General features: G+C 47.0%; 1 protein-coding gene across 1 annotated transcript in view; it reads right to left on the bottom strand.

The window, feature by feature from the left end:
• Window positions 1–18,907, bottom strand: part of GLA (galactosidase alpha) — a 34,599-nt gene extending 15,692 nt beyond the window's left edge. The window contains exons 1-4 of the mRNA XM_075324052.1: window positions 18,728–18,907; window positions 13,643–13,817; window positions 10,124–10,301; window positions 9,503–9,594 (exon numbers count right to left, since the gene is read on the bottom strand). Of these exons, the coding sequence (XP_075180167.1) occupies window positions 9,503–9,594; window positions 10,124–10,301; window positions 13,643–13,817; window positions 18,728–18,885 (603 nt within the window). The 5' untranslated portion in view covers window positions 18,886–18,907. The remainder of the gene's footprint in view (window positions 1–9,502; window positions 9,595–10,123; window positions 10,302–13,642; window positions 13,818–18,727) is intronic.
• Window positions 18,908–19,550: the final 643 nt, after the last annotated feature.

Genomic DNA, 19,550 nt, shown 5'->3' with positions numbered 1-19,550 from the left:
AGTGAATGGGCCTGCCCCTTCACAACCAGTACCATAGTGAATGGGCCTGCATCCTCACAAACAGTACCACAGTGAGTGGGCCTGCCACTTCCCAAACAGTACCATAGGGAATGGGCCTGCTTCCTCACAACCAGTACCATAGTGAATGGACTTGCTTCTTCACAAACAGCACCACAGTGAATGGGCCTGCATGTTCAGAGACAATAGTACCCTGGGAATGAGCCCTGAGAGAGATGACAGCTTGATGCCTGGGGCGCTGACTCACACTGAAGTCTGGGGAGCAGTGGACTAATCCCTGCCAGTGAGGGTGCGCTGGGGCCAACACTGCCTGCGGGTGGGCGCTGTGTCGCAAACTTGCGGTGGTGGTCTGGGAAGGGAAGGACGCAGCGGCGCTAGGAGCGCTTACCCGGTCGGTGGATCGGGCCTGGTGGCGGCCCTGGCAGCGCTTACCCGGGTGGAGGCACAGGCGCGGCGGCGGCGATAGCGGCGCTTACCCGGTCGGAGGCTCGGGTCCTGCGACGGCTGCAGAGTCGACCTACCCGGGCGGGGAGTATCGGGCCTCGCGGCGGCAGCAGCGTCACTTACCCGGAGGGAAGGGCCTGGTCCAGTGGAGGCACAGGAATGATGCGTGCCGGGGATTGGCGCCAGGAAATGACGACAGACGCCGGGAAGAGGACTGGGACCGCGCGAGAAAAAATAAAAAAAAAAAAAAAAAAAAAAAAAAAAAAGAGGCGGGAGATTTGAAAAGCCCGCGCGCGCGGACAGAATTCCGGCTGGGGGCGTGGTGTAGAGAGGCGCGCAGACACTGAGGGGGCCGCAATGGAGCCGGGGCCTAAATTTTGAAAGTGGGCCGCCGGAGGGGCCGCAATGGAGCCGGGGGATAAATTTCAAAAGTGGGCCGCAATGGAGCCGGGGGCTAAATTTTAAGGGAGATCGCCGGAGGGGACGTCAGGTAGTGGACGCCACGACGGGGGGGGCGACAGGGGAAGCCAACTACAGAGGGGCCTGTGGAGGGAGATGTAGGACCCCCTGACCCAAGTGGAGAAGGGGCCATGGGGTTTCTATACCAGAGATCCCTCCCCATAACCCGGGATGGGGAAGAGGAGGGGGGGGGGGGGGGGGGGGGGGGGGGGAGTGCTTATCTGAGGTCCCGGCTTGTCTTGAGGTGATCCTGGATCCATCCTGGAAGGTGAGCGAAGACATCTCGACGGTCGTCCCGGGCATAGTCGAGGGGAGACCGGAAGGGTACCTCTCCATCCTGGGTACGGTCTTCGTCCTCCTACCCCACAATCAGGCTCGGAAGCGAGAGAGTTTGGGGAGGGGGACAAGGACCATCCGCCTGTCCCTCTGTGCGGATGCCCCCCAAACTGTCTTGAAAAAGTGTTAGGGGGGGGTAGGGTCCTGCCAGACAGACACGGAGGACAACGGAAGTGGCCGACGGACCCCACTTCTGTGCGACCGGTCTCTATGTGGGAGAGCAGGGTGAGCGATTACACCCTGTCGCCCGACGAGCTGTGTCTGAAAAACAAAAGGGAAAAAACATTAATAAAACACAACAATAAAAACCTGAAGGGCTGAGAGTAGCCCCTGCGTGTCCAACCTCCTCGGACACCAAGCAAAAACTGATCTCCTCAGCTCCGGTCAGTGGGTGTATACTACATGGGAGGAGCCAACTTTCTTATTTGCATAGTGTCACCTCCTAGTCCCAGCAGCATACACCCATGGTTTCCTGTGTCCCCCAATGAAGCGATAGAGAAACTTTTTTTCCTCTTGTTATTGGACCTTTACGAGGGTGCTTTTTTTTTTTTAATTACCTGTGGAGATTCAGTTTTTATTGATACTATTTTGGTGTACATGCAACTTTTTTTAGGTTATAGTTAATGGCATGAATTATAGAATTCCCAATACTGCAATTAGGGAAACTATTTCTTGAGATTACTTGAGATTCACTCATTCAAGTCAGTTTATTGAAAACACTAATTAAGTACCAAAGCATATAGCCAAAAAAAAAAAAAAAAATAGAATACAAGGTGCAAAACAGTGATTGAAAAAGAGGCAGCACAACACAGCAGGGGGAGAGATAAGGAATGCAGCTGCACAGAAGTGGTTACAAAAAACATAGCTCATATGACACCAGGAGAGTGAGCAAATAAATCACATGTGAGTCATCTGGCTCCAGTGAGAATGAGTCACCAGATAGAAATAGTGTGCGGTTCAATAAGAATGCAATAGTACAGAGGACAGTGTCAGTAAACATGCAATTAAATGCATACAATACCTAGCGGAATCTCCTCCTGCTGGTGTTGCGCCAAACCCTACGCGCGTTTCGGCTTTAGGGCCTTTGTCTGTGAGAAATGACTCACATGTGATTTATTTACTCTGTCTCCTAGTGTCATGAGCTTTGTTTTGTAACAGCTTCTGTGTAGCTCCATTCCTTATCTCTCTCTCTGCGGTGCTGCCCCTTTTTTATAAAATTTATAGATTTTATTTTTGGCTATATGCTTTGGTTCTTCATTAGTGTTTGCAATTGATTTTCCGGCTTGGTGGGTTAATTTTCTGACATTTTAAATCACCATGCCAAGGTGTACTATATTTTGTACCACTTTATTTTTTGACCCCTTTGTTTGTAACTTTTTTGGTCATTTAAGTCACAGTTTAGTATACGATTTTTACGAATACATTGTAATCCTGTAACATAGGAAACTATGGTCCTATAAATGATAAAAGGGGTGGTCCGAAGTCAAATAAAATTTCATTGTAAATTCCTATCCACTTGGTGTCATAATCTAAGACATTTTCTAATAAACTTGTATTAAAATTCCCTAACGTTCCCCAAGTACACTGTTTAACTGCTATTCTATTTTCCCCCCTATTTCCTGTGTCACTTAGTTTGAGAATCTTAGTGCATACTGACTTGGATACTCAAACAAAGTGTCATCAGAGTAAGGGGCAGAGGCTACGATTACTGTCACAGCTTCTGCCCCCTCCCTCAAATGAAGCCCCATCAGTGACGCTCATCCCGGCTGTCCCTCCCTGCGAGCTGTGCACTGTGCATAGTGACAGTGTCCACTCAGATTAGCAATAATCTGCTGCCAATACCCAGCATGTAGAAGACTAAATGGTACCCAGTTAGTGATGGTGCTGATCTCTTGCATGCCAGGTATTTTGACACTGCTCTGTTGCAGACTGATTATTACTGATCTGAACTGACAACAGAGCAGACGCGGTTACTTTGCAGATCGCACAGTGCACAGCTCGCAGCGAGGAGCACAGCACCGGAAAACAGAAGTCACTGATGACGCTTCGTTTTATGAAGGGGCTGAGGCTGTGACAGTGCCCGCAGCCTTTGCCTCCTGCTCTGAGGACTCTGTTTGCGTATTCCAGCATGAAATTAAGAGTCATCACACAGGAAATAAAAAAAAAAACAGAACAACAAAATATAGAATACCAGTTAGCTAGTGTAGTTAGGGAACAATTGGGATATTTTTAATAGAAGTATATTAGAATATATCTCACGACACTAAATAGAGATTTAAAATGAAATTTACCGTAGTTTGACTTGGAGCACCCCTTTAATAGCTGCTGGTGTTAAAAAAAGTGGATTTACATGGATGACAAGTGAGGAAACCATCGTCTGAGTTTACTGGATGAAACTCAGACGATATCAGTGCTCACTTGTGCAGGATGCAATTTCATGTCATCTCCCCTTTAATTTTAGAAGGACAAGGATTCTGTGTCAAAGGTTAATAAGGCAAAATGTGCCATTTGTAATAAAAAGCTCCCATCTTCCCATAAAAAGCCTTTAGGTCGGCGGTGTACGGAAAAAATTAATGAGGCACAGCCTTCCCTTATGGAAGTAGTAAGAGGAAAGGTGCAACATGGAGATTCCTTCTCTCAAGCCTTTACTGTGGCTTCAGTCAGGTATATGTGGAAACCAATACACAAAGCATTCACAATACAGATATTATAGTATAATATTCTTATACTGGACAAATGATTCATAGCCTAGGCCTTCACAGCGCCATCAGGAGTAAAAATAATAATAAAGAAAAAAAAAAAAAAAGGATGATCCTATGGACAGCTCAGATTCTTTAGCAGATGTATCCGTCCCTGAGGAATGGATGGAAAGATAACTTACCCCGAATCGCAGTATATACCAAGATGATAAAAAAATTAAAAATTCTATTTTTCGTCAGAAGATGTGGAAGAGATATCTTATCGACTGTAAGAGATACAATGAGTAGAAGTGGAAAAAAAAAAAGGGCTAGTGCAATCCAGGAAGGAATATATTGAAGTTTGAGATCAATAAGGAAGATGGCGTTTCCTATTCTTTATAATGTACAGAGTTTAATTCTAGATGAGTGGGAGGTCCCAGAGAAACCTCTAAATTGCGCAGTAGAACTGAAGGATACATTCCCATTAGATAAGCATACAGTCAAATGTTAGATGGAAATTCCTAAAGTAGGTATCCAGGTGGCTTAGGTATCAAAGAAAACCAAGTTGCCATTTGAAGATTTCGTTCATCTCAAGGACCCACTGGATCAAAAGATGGACAACCGGTTGAGGAAGTCTTGGGACACTTAAGGCTTCTCTGATAAGGAATGTTGTTTCTACCTGTATAACAAGAGCCAGGTTTCATTGGTAGAAGCAACTGGAAGATCATATCAGTGGTGGTACCCTTAGAGAAGGCCTCCTGATCTCATCACCTCTCCTTCAAAAGAGGATGGGATTCCTAGCAGACGCTTCAGCAGAATCAGTTAGGATAGTGGCAAGGTCTTCAGTCTTATCAAATACCACAAGGAGAGTCCTCTGGTTGAAGATGTGCAGCGGATATATTGTATCCAAGTCTACACTCTGCTCTATCCCATTCAAGGGAGAATATGTATTAAGTCCAGATCTAGATACACTGGAGAAAACATCAAATAAGAAGTCACTTTCGGAACCAAAAATCTTCAAGAGAAGAGATTGTTTTGTCTGTCTCAAGAACCCACAGTACAGACGAAAAAGGCAAGTCAGGTCGCTGGAGTTACTCCAAAAGAGGGAAAGGGAAGAAATATATTTTTCAGAACCAATGTCAAGAAAGACAATGACGTCAAACGAGTAGGAGGCAGAATTTAAAGTTTCCTTCCACAGTGGCAGAATATAGCCTCAGATTAGAGAATTGTGGAATCTGTAGGGTCAAAAAAAAAAAAAAAAAAAAAAATATAGAGTCCTCCCCCTACACCCCTTTAAGGCTTCAAGAGGAACCTCAAGACCCACCTCTTCCAACAAGCCTACAACCTACAATAACCCTCAGTCCAGTAGACCACTGCGCAACCAGCCCTGTCCTCACCTATTGTACCATCACCCATTCCCTGTAGACTGTGAGCCCTCGCGAGCAGGGTCCTCTCTCCTCCTATGCCAGTCTGTTTTGTACTGTTAATGATTGTTGTACGTATACCCTCTTTCTCTTGTAAAGCGCCATGGAATAAATTGCTCTATAATAATAAATAATAATAATAAAGTAACATCCCGACCGTCTAAGATTTCAGAAGATCTTAATCTTAGGGTCGAAGACCTGCAGACATCAGGCGTAATTTTCTCAGTTCCAAAACAAGGCAAAGAACATAATTTTTCACTATTTTTGATTAGAAAAAAAATAAAATATCAAAGTGGGGCCTACAGAATCATTAAATTTTAATGGTCTTAAGTCATATTACCTACAAAAGGTTCAAAATGAAATCTAAGATCCACAGTCCCACTAATAGGCAGATAGTTTGCATCCAGCAGGGTGCCATGACAAAGTATCACGTACCCATTCATCATGCATAGACAAAAAGACTGATGGCACTCCCAAAATGCAGTCTGAACAGGTGCAAAACTGAACATGAAAAAAGAAAAAAAAAAAGTTGCACTCTGCAATAATAAATCATGCAAACCATGAATGTAAGACTATAGATATGCATTACTGCTTAAGGACATATAGGAAAAATTAGATATTTAGCATACAAAAATGCCCATTTCTATATCTGCCCAGTAGCCACGTCAAGCATATCTCGTATGCTGCGTGGGAAGAGTGGTGACATCACCGCTAATTGTGCATGCGCAGTTTGTGCCCGGAAGCTGCGGTGACATGCATCTGTACAAATAGCTGAGCTATAGTAACACATATGACCATATAGTGTAAACACAGACACACACAGGACACAGGGGAGACACTACATAGTGAATACAGCTCAAGAAACACAACACCAAATACCAATATACAGCACACAACAAGGAAGAGACAGTGCACAGGGGTGAAAGGTCAAAGGACCACACACAAATGCAGAGGGATAACATACAACAGATATATTGGAAAGCACAAACAGTGTGACACGTCCACTGCTCCTGTCAGCACCACTCAGCATAGACAGATGTTCATTTCACCGCACTCCCGATGCGATTGCATCGGGCCTATGTCTAGTAAACAATAAAACGACAGTTTCACTCTGAAATGCTAAATCATGCAAACAATGAATGCAGGTTCCTCTCTAGCGTTATCCTTTGGTATTTCTCCTTTGATGCTCTTGTGGATGTGATTAGAGAAAATTAGTTTAATTCTATCGGTAATTCGGTTCCTTAGAACCCTCCACAACAACACAGATAGTTTCTCCCCCTTTTTGTTCTTTATGGATATCTGATTCCTTAGTGTTAAATAAATATTGGTAGAATTCATACCAGTATGATCCTTTAGAAAAACACATGATGAAGGGAGGGGATGGGGTGTTTAACGTCTTTGTTTTCTGTACCTGATTAGGATGAGCAGGGCTACCATCAGGGCATTACTACTGTGCCTGGTGTCGGGGGACCAGTGAAGAGAGGGGGCCCGGCCAGGCCCGGGTTAAATACTTATCTTTAGCCTCAGGCAGGTCGGGCCCCTTCTGTTCACCAGGTCCCAGTCACAGGAGCAGCAGCAGTAGAGGGGCCCCGCAGTGTCGCTTTATTACCAGACAGGACCAATTTGCATGTGAAGGGGCGGAGCATGCAAATTAGCAATGTGCTGTAGTGGAGGCAGGGTCATTTGAGCAGAGCAGGGCGCCAACACATCATCGCTGAGTTGTCCAGCAGGAGGTGAGGTCATCACTCTGAGACCTCATTACACTCCTGCAACAGCGGCTGAGGTGGTGAGGATGTGGCAGCCAGCAGGACAGGTAAGCGCTGTGAGCCGAAGATTTGCTGATCTCTGCCCGGGGCCCACTGATCTCTGCCCGTGGCCGTCCGCCGACCCCAGCCCCTGTCTTGCTTCAGCTAGATGAGGGGTGGGGAACCTCTGGCCTGTGAGCCTCCTGGCCCCCTCCCCCTGCTCTGAGCCTCCTGCCCCCCCCCCTCTGCTGTGAGCCTCCTGGCCCCCCCACCCCCCCTCTGCTGTGAGCCACCCTCTCTCCAGTGCTGTCTGTGCTTCCTCAGTCCTGTTCATGTCTCCAGTCCTGTTTGTGCCCCGCTAGTGTAGTCCGTGCCACCGCCAGTACTGTCCAAGCCCCAGCTCCTCCTGTGATGTATATACAGTGGCCTTCGAAAGTATTCGGGCCCCCTTGAATTTTTCAACCTTTTTCCACATTTCAGGCTTCAAAACATAGATAAACAAAACAAAATAAAAAAAACATTTTATGGTGAAGAATCAACAAGTGGGACACAATTGTGAAGTTGACTGATATTTATTGCTTATTTTAATTTTTTGTAAAAAAAAACCAAAACAGATAAAAAATTGGGGCTTGCAATATTATTCATCCCCTTTACTTTCAGTGCAGCAAACTCACTCCAGAAGTTCATTGAGGATCTCTGAATGATCCAATGTTGTCCTAAATGACTGATGATGATAAATATAATCCACCTGTGTGTAATCAAGTCTCTGTATAAATGCACCTGCTCTGTGATAGTCTCAGTGTTCTGTATAAAGCGCAAATAGCATCATGAAGACCAAGGAACACAACAGATAGATCTGTGATACTGTTGTGGAGAAGTTTAAAGCCGGATTTGGTTACAAAAAGATTTCCACAACTTTAAACATACCAAGAAGCACTGTGCAAGCGATCATATTGAAATGGAAGGAGTGTCATACCACTGCAAATCTACCAAGACCCGGCCGTCCATCCAAACTTTCATCTCAAACAAGGAGAAGACTGATCAGAGATGAAGCCAAGAGGCCCATGATCACTCTGGATGAACTGCAGAGATCTACAGCTGAGGTGGGAGAGTCTGTCCATAGGACAACAATCAGTCGTACACTGCACAAATCTGGCCTTTATGGAAGAGTGGCAAGAAGAAAGCCATTTCTCAAAGATATCCATAAAAAGTGTTGTTTAAAGATTGCCACAAGCCATCTGGGACACACACCAAACATGTGGAAGAAGGTGCTCTGGTCAGATGAAACAAAAAAAAAAAACAAAATCGAACTATATGGGCACAATGCCAAACGATATGCAACAGCAACACAGCTCATCACCCTGAACACACCAACCCCACTGTCAAACATGGTGGTGGCAGCATCATGGTTTGGGCTTGCGTTTCTTCAGCAGGGACAGGGAAGACTGTTAAAATTGATGGGAAGATGGATGGAGCCAAATACAGGACCATTTTTGAAGAAAACCTGTTGGAGTCTGTAAAAGACCTGAGACTGGGACGGAGATTTGTCTTCCAACAAGACAATGATCCCAAACATAAAGCAAAATCTACAATGGAATGGTTCACAAAGAAACGTATCCAGCTGTTAGAATGGCCAATTCACAGTCCAGACCTGAATCCAATCAAGAGTCTGTGGAAAGAGCTGAAAACTGCTGTTCACAAACGCTCTCCATCCAACCTCACTCATCTCCAGCTGTTTACAAAGGAAGAATGGGCGAGAATTTCAGTCTTTCGATGTGCAAAACTGATAGACACATACCCCAAGCGACTGCAGCTGTAATCGCAGCAAAAGGTGACGCTACAAAGTATTAACTTAAAGGGAACGAATAATATTGCACGCCCCAATTTTCAGTTATTTATTTTTTATAAAAAGTTTAATATAAGCAATAAATTTCGTTCAAATTCACAATTGTGTCCCACTTGTTGTTGATTCTTCCAGAACATTAACATTTTTATCTTTATGTTTGAAGCCTCAAATGTGGGAAAAGGTTGAAAAATTCAAGCGGGCCGAATACTTTTGCAAGGCACTGTATATACTAGAATGTGCCCAGGAGGGGGATGTATATAGCAGGAGGGGCCCAGGATGGGACATGTATACAAAGAAAGGGTCATATATTTCTGGAGGGGGACACATAACACATGTTTTTCCAAGAGGGGCAGTGAGATTGAAGGAGGTTTGAGGGGTGGAGGCGGAGCTGGGGTGGAGCCTTGGGCGGAGTGCCAAGGGGGCCTGAAAATGTTGCCAGTATGGGGCCCTGAAATTCCTAGTGGCGGCCCCGAGGATGGGGAGGCAACCTCTTGTTGTGCAGGGTTCTTAGAAACCGAATCACCGGTTAGTCCAATTTTATTTTTTACGTACCTTTGTTAAACGACGAGCATAAAACGGCCACTCACAAGAATACACTATATTTCTCCCTGTGCGGTTCAATGCTATAGACATATGGCGGTAACCTGCAAAAATAGAAAAAAAAATAAAAAAAAAAAAAAAAAAATAAATGTATATACTAGTTAGACTTACCTTACAGCAGAGGTGTTATGTGTAAAAAAAAACAAACCCCAAACCATACAGCTGGAGACATATTCCTGTTTTGGAGCATCTGCAATCACAACTCTGGTAGTCCAAGTGAGTATAGGGTCATACAATATAAATAGAGGATATATAAAGAAGCAGATTTTCTCTTTGACCCATTGGGCGTATGCCACAGAACCTCTCTGTCAGACGTTCTGCAGTATATGCCCAATTTGTTGAAGAAAAAACATCTGCTTCTTTATTACTGGGGGCAAAGCATTGCTAACGGAGAGGCAAAGAAGAAAAACCGTTTCACAATGAGTAAAACAGGCAATTGCAAGAGGTACACAGTATATATACAAAATCCAGTGAAATGTGGTCTTTAAGGACACTTGATATTTTAGCAGGCTTACCTACTGAAGAATTTGTCTTCTATAACACTATAAAGATACAATATTGTCGGCCTCTCACCATCTTCTAGCTGCTCCAGAGTCCCATAATTACAGCCGTCAAATTTGAGCAGATCAACTCCCCAATCAGCAAAGGTTTGTGCGTCCACATCGTAGAAGCCCTGGCTCCCGGGATATCCAGCGCACGTCTGTTTTCCCACATCCTGGTAGATTCCAAGCAGTAATCCACGAGCGTGGACCTGGGAATATGACGACAAGCACAGAGTTGTTTCCCCCTGAATATCTGGGAAATTTGTCTCTTGCATTAGAATTGCAAACCGTGTAATTCGCCAGAAGTATCAAAGGTATTTTTGGGCATATGCAGGGAGAGGTGGGGCTTATCCAAGTCAAGGGACTGTAGTAGCACTTAAAGGGAACCTGTCAATGGAGGTTTATAATACTCATTAAACGGTTGGTGCGGAGCAGTCTGGTCGGATGGACGTCTCCGTGCCTCCTCTTTCGGCCATCTTTGTCCTCCTTCTGAAGCTAGTGTGGATGACGCGTTCTACGTCATCTACACTAGCAGTGATTTCCTGCGGAGGCATACTTTGATCTGCCCTGCTCAGGAGGACATAGATGGCTGAAAGAGGAGGTGCGGGACCTGGAGAACAGACGCCCATCCAGTCTGCTCCGCACCGACCGTTAGGTGAGTATTATGAACATCCGGTCACAGGTTCCCTTTAAGGAGGTCACTTTAGTTTATATTGGGATAATCTAGGGACAGCTTCCCTATAAAAACTCTGAAGCTGGCTCAATCTAACCAGGAGGCCGGAGAGCATTATGCACCTAAAAGCAAATGTTACTAACTCCTTAAAGGGAGTCTGTCACCCCAGATTTACACCTCTAACCATGTAGCCTTGTAAGAGATTGAGCAATAACAAAAGTAGTACTTTTTGTTTGGACATCTGTTCCCATCTGTGCCTCCAAAAAACACAACTTTATGGTAATATGCAAATGAGGATGTTCAGTGCACCCTTGGTGTGGTTAAATGCCTCAGTGTGCTGTCCCCCCCCCCTCACTTATTTAGATTAGGACCATTCCTTTAATAGGGACTGAGAGTGCTGGCTTGTCCAGGGCCTCACTTTCCCTGTGGAAGAGAGAATACAAATCACTCTCTCCTCGCTACTGACATTGCTTGTCACTATTTAGGAGAGAACTTCTAAACCTATGTCATCAGCGAGGAGAGAGTGATCTGTGTGCGCTCTCTCACTCCCCACCGAACTCATAGTAACTGACACATAAGCTTCTTATTCTAAAAAGGTCCTTCGTTGCCCATAGCCACTAGTCACAGCTCCTATTGACCTATAGGAGAATAGAAGCAGAGCTGTGATTGGCTGCTATTGGTCACCTGATAAATATCCAGGCTAACTGTCCAAACAGCCAATATATTACTTACTATTTGGATGTGTGAGGTAAGCTTTTGTTTTTGGGAGTGCAAATAACTAAAGCTTCCCCCCATAACATGGTCTATGACGTTCCCTGAGTCACATGAGGTGTGCGCGCAAAATTTGGTGATTGTAAATGCAACAGTGCGGAAGCAACACACACACACACACATACACACACACACACAAATTATTAGGCAAATGAGTATTTCTATCACAAGATAATTTTTATACATGTTGTCCTACTCCAAGCTGTATAGGCTTTAGAGCCAACTACCAATTAAGTAAATCAGGTGATGTGCATCTCTGTAATGAGGAGGGGTGCGGTGTAATGACATCAACACCCTATATAAGGGGTGCTAAATTATTAGGCAACTTCCTTTCCTCTGGCAAAATGGGTCAGAAGAGAGATTTGACGGGCTCTGAAAAGTCCAAAATTGTGAGATGTCTTGCAGAGGGATGCAGCAGTCTTGAAATTGTCAAACATTTGAAGTGTGATCACTGAACAATCAAGCGTTTCATGGCAAATAGCCAAAAGGGTCGCAAGAAGTGTGTTTGGCAAAAAAGGGGCAAAATAACTGCCCATGAATTGAGGAAAATCAAGCGTGAAGCTGCCAAGATGCCATTTGCCACCAGTTTGGCCATATTTCAGAGCTGCAACGTTACTGGAGTATCAAAAAGCACAAAGTGCCATACTCAGGGACATGGCCAAGGTAAGGAAGGCTGAAAAATGACCAACTTTGAACAAGAAACATAAGATAAAACGTCAAGACTGGGCCAAGAAATATCTTAAGACTGATTTTTCAAAGGTTTTATGGACTGATGAAATGAGTGACTCTTGATGGGCCAGATGGATGGGCCAGAGGCTGGATCAGTAAAGGGCAGAAAGCGCCACTCCGACTCAGACGCCAGCAAGGTGGAGGTGGGGTACTGGTATGGGCTGGTATCAAAGATGAACTTGTGGGACCTTTTCGGGTTGAGGATGGAGTGAAGCTCAACGCCCAGACTTACTGCCAGTTTCTGGAAGACAACTTCTTCAAGCAGTGGTACAGGAAGAAGTCTGTATCGTTCAAGAAAAACATGATTTTCATGCAGGACAATGCTCCATCACATGCATCCAACTACTCCACAGCGTGGCTGGCCAGGATTGAGTGACCCAGACCTACTGCCAGTTTCTGGAAGACAACTTCTTCAAACAGGAAGAAGTCGGTATCGTTAAAAAAACCCCATGATTTTCATGCAGGACAATGCTCCATCACATGCATCCAACTACTCCACAGCATGGCTGGCCAGTAAAGGTCTAAAAGATGAAAAACTGAACTCCATAGAGAACCTGTGGTCCCTCATAAAACGTAAGATCTACAGGGAGGGAAAACAGTGTCTGGAGGCTGTGGTGGCTGCTGCACGCAATGTTGATCGTAAACAGATCAAGCAACTGACAGAATCTATGGATGATAGGCTGTTGAGTGTCATCATAAAGAAAGGTGGCTATATTGGACACTAATTTTTTGGGGTTTTGTTTTTGCATGTCAGAAATGTTTATTTCTAAATTTTGTGCAGTTATATTGGTTTACCTGGTGAAAATAAACAAGTGAGATGGGAATATATTTAGTTTTTATTAAGTTGCCTAATAATTCTGCACAGTAATAGTTACTGCAAAAATAGATATCCTCCTCAGATAGCCAAATCTAAAAAAAAACAAAAAAAACAAACAAAAAACACCAAACCCCACTCCAACCTCCAAAAATATTAAGCTTTAATATTTATGAGTCTTTTGGGTTGATTGAGAACATAGTTTATCAATGATAAAAAAAAAAAAATCCAACTTGCCTAATAATTCTGCACACGGTATGTGTGACACACATTTGATCTGTATTCTTCTATTGGAATGGAAATATACAGTGGGTGCCATAATGCTCTGCATATTAGTAAGCAGTACTTCTCTATTATACTTCCTGTACAAAGTGGAAGAACACAACCAACAGTTTTTAGGTCACGTTTTAAAAAGAAGCATCGTTAAAGTGTTCTAGGTAGAAGTAACTGAGCAAATGTTCCTTTTTTGGAGGGAGGGGGGGTAAGGGAAGGGTATCAGAGTCAACAGCCTTTGGGAACTGCCATTTATGTATACAGATGTTTGGATGCACAGTGTAACTCACATAGTCGGCCAGTTTCTTGATCCCTCCAGGGAATCTGTCAGGATCTGCCTGAAGTCTGTAGTTCTCGTCCCTCTGTGCAGCCAGCCAGCAGTCATCAATGCACAGGTATTTGTATCCAGCTTGTAACCACCCATTAGACACCATCATATCTGCCATCTGCATGAAGAGCTGCTCACTGGAAAACATACCAATATTACAATAGCTCAAATTCTATTCACTAAGCTGCAAAAGGTGGAATAACTATTTATGGCTATTTGCACATTTCTTCCTATAGTTTTCGATTGCTTTCTAAGTGCAAAGTTGAAAAGAAATGTATTAAATAATCTTCATAAAAAATCTGTTTTGCTGCTGGAAAGTGTCTGTTTCTTTATCTATCTGTGTGCAGCACTGATACAGATCCATCAGATCCCGTGCTCAGCTCTGACCGGGCCTCTTCTTTCAGTATTAGATAGCATAGCAGTACGAAGGGAGTTGGGCGAAGGTGATCGCCACTGCTCGATACAGCATCGGGGTGCTCAGATACTCTTTAGGGCACCGAGGGGGGGGGGGGGCCCAGAGGACACCGCCCCAGGGCACAGAGGGGGAAGGTGCTCGCCACTGCTCGATACAGCATCAAGGTGGACATGATCACTGAGGAGATGACCTAAAAGTAGAGAAGAATGGTGAGGAGGCCTAAGGCCATGTGCCCACTGGAGATCGTACCTGCGGACTTTTCTGCAGGTTCATGCAGCAACTCCCCGGAGTCCGCAGCTATCCATTGCTGCGGTATTTCTGCAGAAACCATGCAGATTTCCCGCCCTGTATCTCCATAGTGGAGGAGCGGGAATTCCGCAGATAATTCCACATGAATAATTGACCTGCAGTTACATGTGGGAAATCTGCAGCATTTTCCGCAGCCGCAAATACCGCAGCACTGATACAGCACTCCCCAAATCCCATAGGTAACATGGGGAGTGCCTGTACTTGCGTAAACCCGCAGATTTATCTGGAAAATCCGCCGGTTTTCCGCATCAAAATCCGCGATTACTTTCTCCCGTGGGCACATGGCCTATGTAGATAGGAACAATGAGTACAAGGCCTGATGGGAATCTTGATAGAGAGTTGAAGAAACTCATCACAGTGTGAACAGTTGGGCTCCCCAGTGTTATACATCTCCAGCTGCTCTGTTCCTATAATGAAATAGGACATCACTGTTTAGCAGCCTCCAATGGGATGTCCAGCATTATGGAACATTTCCCTTCTGTAGTTAGAAAATAATCATGGCCTAAGGTTTTGCAGCAGTGAGATCCTCCCTGGCTGTGTTGGGGCCATTATACTGTTTGGGATACCTATGCTGTATGGAGAGTAATGAGGGGCCACTATACTAAGTTGGAGGGCTGTGCGTGTGGGGGGCCATTACACTATATAGAAGGCTGCGTGTGGGGGGCCATTACACTATATAGAAGGCTGCGTGTGGGGGGCCATTACACTATATAGAAGGCTGGGTGTGGGGGGCCATTACACTATATAGAAGGCTGGGTGTGGGGGGGCCATTACACTATATAGAAGGCTGGGTGTGGGGGGGCCATTACACTATATAGAAGGCTGGGTGTGGGGGGGCCATTACACTATATAGAAGGCTGCGTGTGGGGGGCCATTACACTATATAGAAGGCTGCGTGTGGGGGGCCATTACACTATATAGAAGGCTGCGTGTGGGGGGCCATTACACTATATAGAAGGCTGCGTGTGGGGGGCCATTACACTATATAGAAGGCTGCGTGTGGGGGGCCATTGCACTATATAGAAGGCTGCGTGTGGGGGACCATTACACTATATAGAAGGCTGCGTGTGGGGGGCCATTACACTATATAGAAGGCTGCGTGTGGGGGGCCATTGCACTATATAGAAGGCTGCGTGTGGGGGGCCATTGCACTATATAGAAGGCTGCGTGTGGGGGGCCATTACACTATATAGAAGGCTGCGTGTGGGGGGCCATTACACTATATAGAAGGCTGCGTGTGGGGGGGGCCATTACACTATATAGAAGGCTGCGTGTGGGGGGCCATTACACTATATAGAAGGCTGCGTGTGGGGGGCCATTACACTATATAGAAGGCTGCGTGTGGGGGGCCATTACACTATATAGAAGGCTGCGTGTGGGGGGCCATTACACTATATAGAAGGCTACGTGTGGAGGGGGCATTACACTATATAGAAGGCTGCGTGTGGGGGGCCATTACACTTTATAGAAGGCTGTGTGTGGGGGGCTATTACACTATATAGAAGGCTGCGTGTGGGGGGCCATTACACTATATAGAAGGCTGCGTGTGGGGGGGGGCATTACACTATATAGAAGGCTGCGTGTGGGGGGGCATTACACTATATAGAAGGCTGCGTGTGGGGGGCCATTACACTATATAGAAGGCTGCGTGTGGGGGGCCATTACACTATATAGAAGGCTGCGTGTGGGGGGCCATTACACTATATAGAAGGCTACGTGTGGGGGGGGCATTACACTATATAGAAGGCTGCGTGTGGGGGGCCATTACACTTTATAGAAGGCTGCGTGTGGGGGGCTATTACACTATATAGAAGGCTGCGTGTGGGGGGCCATTACACTATATAGAAGGCTGCGTGTGGGGGGCCATTACACTATATAGAAGGCTGCGTGTGGGGGGCCATTACACTATATAGAAGGCTACGTGTGGGGGGGGGCATTACACTATATAGAAGGCTGTGTGGGGGGGGGCATTACACTATATAGAAGGCTGTGTGGGGGGGGGGCATTACACTATATAGAAGGCTGTGTGGGGGGGGGCATTACACTATATAGAAGGCTGTGTGTGGGGGGGGGGGGCATTACACTATATAGAAGGCTGCGTGTGGGGGGCTATTACACTATATAGAAGGCTGCGTGTGGGGGGCCATTACACTATATAGAAGGCTGTGTGTGGGGGGCATTACACTATATAGAAGGCTGTGTGGGGGGGCCATTACACTATATAGAAGGCTGCGTGTGGGGGGCCATTACACTATATAGAAGGCTGCGTGTGGGGGGCCATTACACTATATAGAAGGCTGCGTGTGGGGGGCCATTACACTATATAGAAGGCTACGTGTGGGGGGGGGGCATTACACTATATAGAAGGCTGTGTGTGGGGGGTGGGGGCATTACACTATATAGAAGGCTGTGTGGGGGGGCATTACACTATATAGAAGGCTGTGTGGGGGGGCCATTACACTATATAGAAGGCTGCGTGTGGGGGGCCATTACACTATATAGAAGGCTGCGTGTGGGGGGCCATTACACTATATAGAAGGCTACGTGGGGGGGGGGGCATTACACTATATAGAAGGCTGTGTGGGGGGGGGGGCATTACACTATATAGAAGGCTGTGTGGGGGGGCATTACACTATATAGAAGGCTGTGTGGGGGGGGCATTACACTATATAGAAGGCTGCGTGGGGGGGGCATTACACTATATAGAAGGCTGCGTGTGGGGGCCATTACACTATATAGAAGGCTGCGTGTGGGGGCCATTACACTATATAGAAGGCTACGTGTGGGGGGGGGGCATTACACTATATAGAAGGCTGTGTGTGGGGGGTGGGGGCATTACACTACATAGAAGGCTGTGTGGTGGGGGCATTACACTATATAGAAGGCTGTGTGGGGGGGGGCCATTACACTATATAGAAGGCTGCGTGTGGGGGGCCATTACACTATATAGAAGGCTACGTGTGGGGGGGGGGGCATTACACTATATAGAAGGCTGTGTGGGGGGGGCATTACACTATATAGAAGGCTGTGTGGGGGGGGCATTACACTATATAGAAGGCTGTGTGGGGGGGGCATTACACTATATAGAAGGCTGTGTGGGGGGGCCATTACACTATATAGAAGGCTGTGTGTGGGGGGCCATTACACTATATAGAAGGCTGCGTGGGGGGGGGCATTACACTATATAGAAGGCTGTGTGGGGGGGGGGGGCATTACACTATATAGAAGGCTGTGTGTGGGGGGGGGCATTACACTATATAGAAGGCTGTGTGTGGGGGGGGGCATTACACTATATAGAAGGCTGTGTGGGGGGGGGCATTACACTATATAGAAGGCTGTGTGGGGGGGGGGGGGGCATTACACTATATAGAAGGCTGTGTGTGGGGGGGGGCATTACACTATATAGAAGGCTGTGTGTGGGGGGGGGGGCATTACACTATATAGAAGGCTGTGTGTGGGGGGGGGCATTACACTATATAGAAGGCTGTGTGTGGGGGGGGGGCATTACACTATATAGAAGGCTGTATGTGTGGAGGGGGCATTACACTATATAGAAGGCTGTGTGTGTGTGGGGGGGGCATTACACTATATAGAAGGCTGCGTGGGGGGGGGGCATTACACTATATAGAAGGCTGCGTGTGGGGGGGGGGGGCATTACACTATATGGAGGGGGGTGTGTGTGTGTGTGAGAGAAACACTATATAGAGGGCTGCGTGGTAGTGTCCGGTGAGCCCACTTCCCCCAGCCCCGTCACTCCCGTGTCCGCTGTGCCCACTTCCCCCAGCCCCGTCACTCCCGTGTCCGCTGTGCCCACTTCCCCCAGCCCCGCCACTCCCGTGTCCGCTGTGCCCACTTCCCCCAGCCCCGCCACTCCCGTGTCCGCTGTGCCCACTTCCCCCAGCCCCGCCACTCCCGTGTCCGCTGTGCCCACTTCCCCCAGCCCCGCCACTCCCGTGTCCGCTGTGCCCACTTCCCCCAGCCCCGCCACTCCCGTGTCCGCTGTGCCCACTTCCCCCAGCCCCGCCACTCCAGTGTCCGCTGTGCCCACTTCCCCCAGCCCCGCCACTCCTGTGTCCGCTGTGCCCACTTCCCCCAGCCCCGTCACTCCCGTGTCCGCTGTGCCCACTTCCCCCAGCCCCGCCACTCCTGTGTCCGGTGTGCCCACTTCCCCATTAGCTGTGTATGTATGCTGCAGGCGCACTTAGTGGCAGAACTTCTTGTGCTCCTCCCTATGGGCAGCCGTTCGATAGCGGAGGCTTGTCAGGTGCCGTGATCATGTGACCGCGCTGTGGACACTGCCCACACTTCTGGCCGCGTCCTCACCTGATGCAGGTAGTGGGATTCCGCACACAGTCCGTCTCGCACGTGAATCTCTCCCAGTGTAACCAGCCCATCGGAGGGGTGCGCGCCAGGCCATTGTTCAGAGCGGGCACCGGGGGCAGACACAGCACGGCGACCGCACTCACTATCAGCCACAGCATCGCTACAGCACTAAGCACGGTGTGCGCCCACAGCCAATAAGAGCGCTCCTTCCGGGACAAACCCCTCCCCGGTGGGAGGGGTTAGATGTGAGAGGCCAGCCTACTTTGTGTGGTGTGACGTCACCGGTCAGGAGAATGTACCGAGCTCCTCCACAGCCGTCTTCTGGGGCTTCTGACCACCACTGTTTAACCCCTTAATGAGCCAATATTGACCTCAATGACCTGGCCACATTTTACAATTCTGACCAGTGTCACTTTATGATGTAATAACCCTGGAACGCTTCTATGGATCCCGGTGATTCTGAGATTATTTTTGCATATAATAATAATTTTATTCATTTATATAGCGCTATTAATTCCACAGCGCTTTACATACATTGGCAATACTGTCCCCATTGGGGCTCACAATCTAGAGTCCCTATCTGTATGTCTTTGGAGTGTGGGAGGAAACCCACGCAAACACATGGAGAACATACAAACTCCTTGCAGATGGTGTCCTTGGTAGGATTTGAACCCAGGACCCCAGCGCTGCAAGACTACAGTGCTAACCACTGAGCCACCATGCCACCCTTGCATATAACATATTGTGCTTCATATCAGTAGTCAATTTAGGATGATATGTTGTGCTTTTATGTGTGAAAATATAGGAAATTTGGCACAAATGT

Source organism: Anomaloglossus baeobatrachus, chromosome 9, assembly GCF_048569485.1.
Source record: "Anomaloglossus baeobatrachus isolate aAnoBae1 chromosome 9, aAnoBae1.hap1, whole genome shotgun sequence".
NCBI lineage: Eukaryota > Metazoa > Chordata > Amphibia > Anura > Aromobatidae > Anomaloglossus > Anomaloglossus baeobatrachus.
The sequence above is the reverse complement of the archived record's forward strand: the minus strand, read 5'-3'. Positions and strand labels throughout refer to the sequence as shown.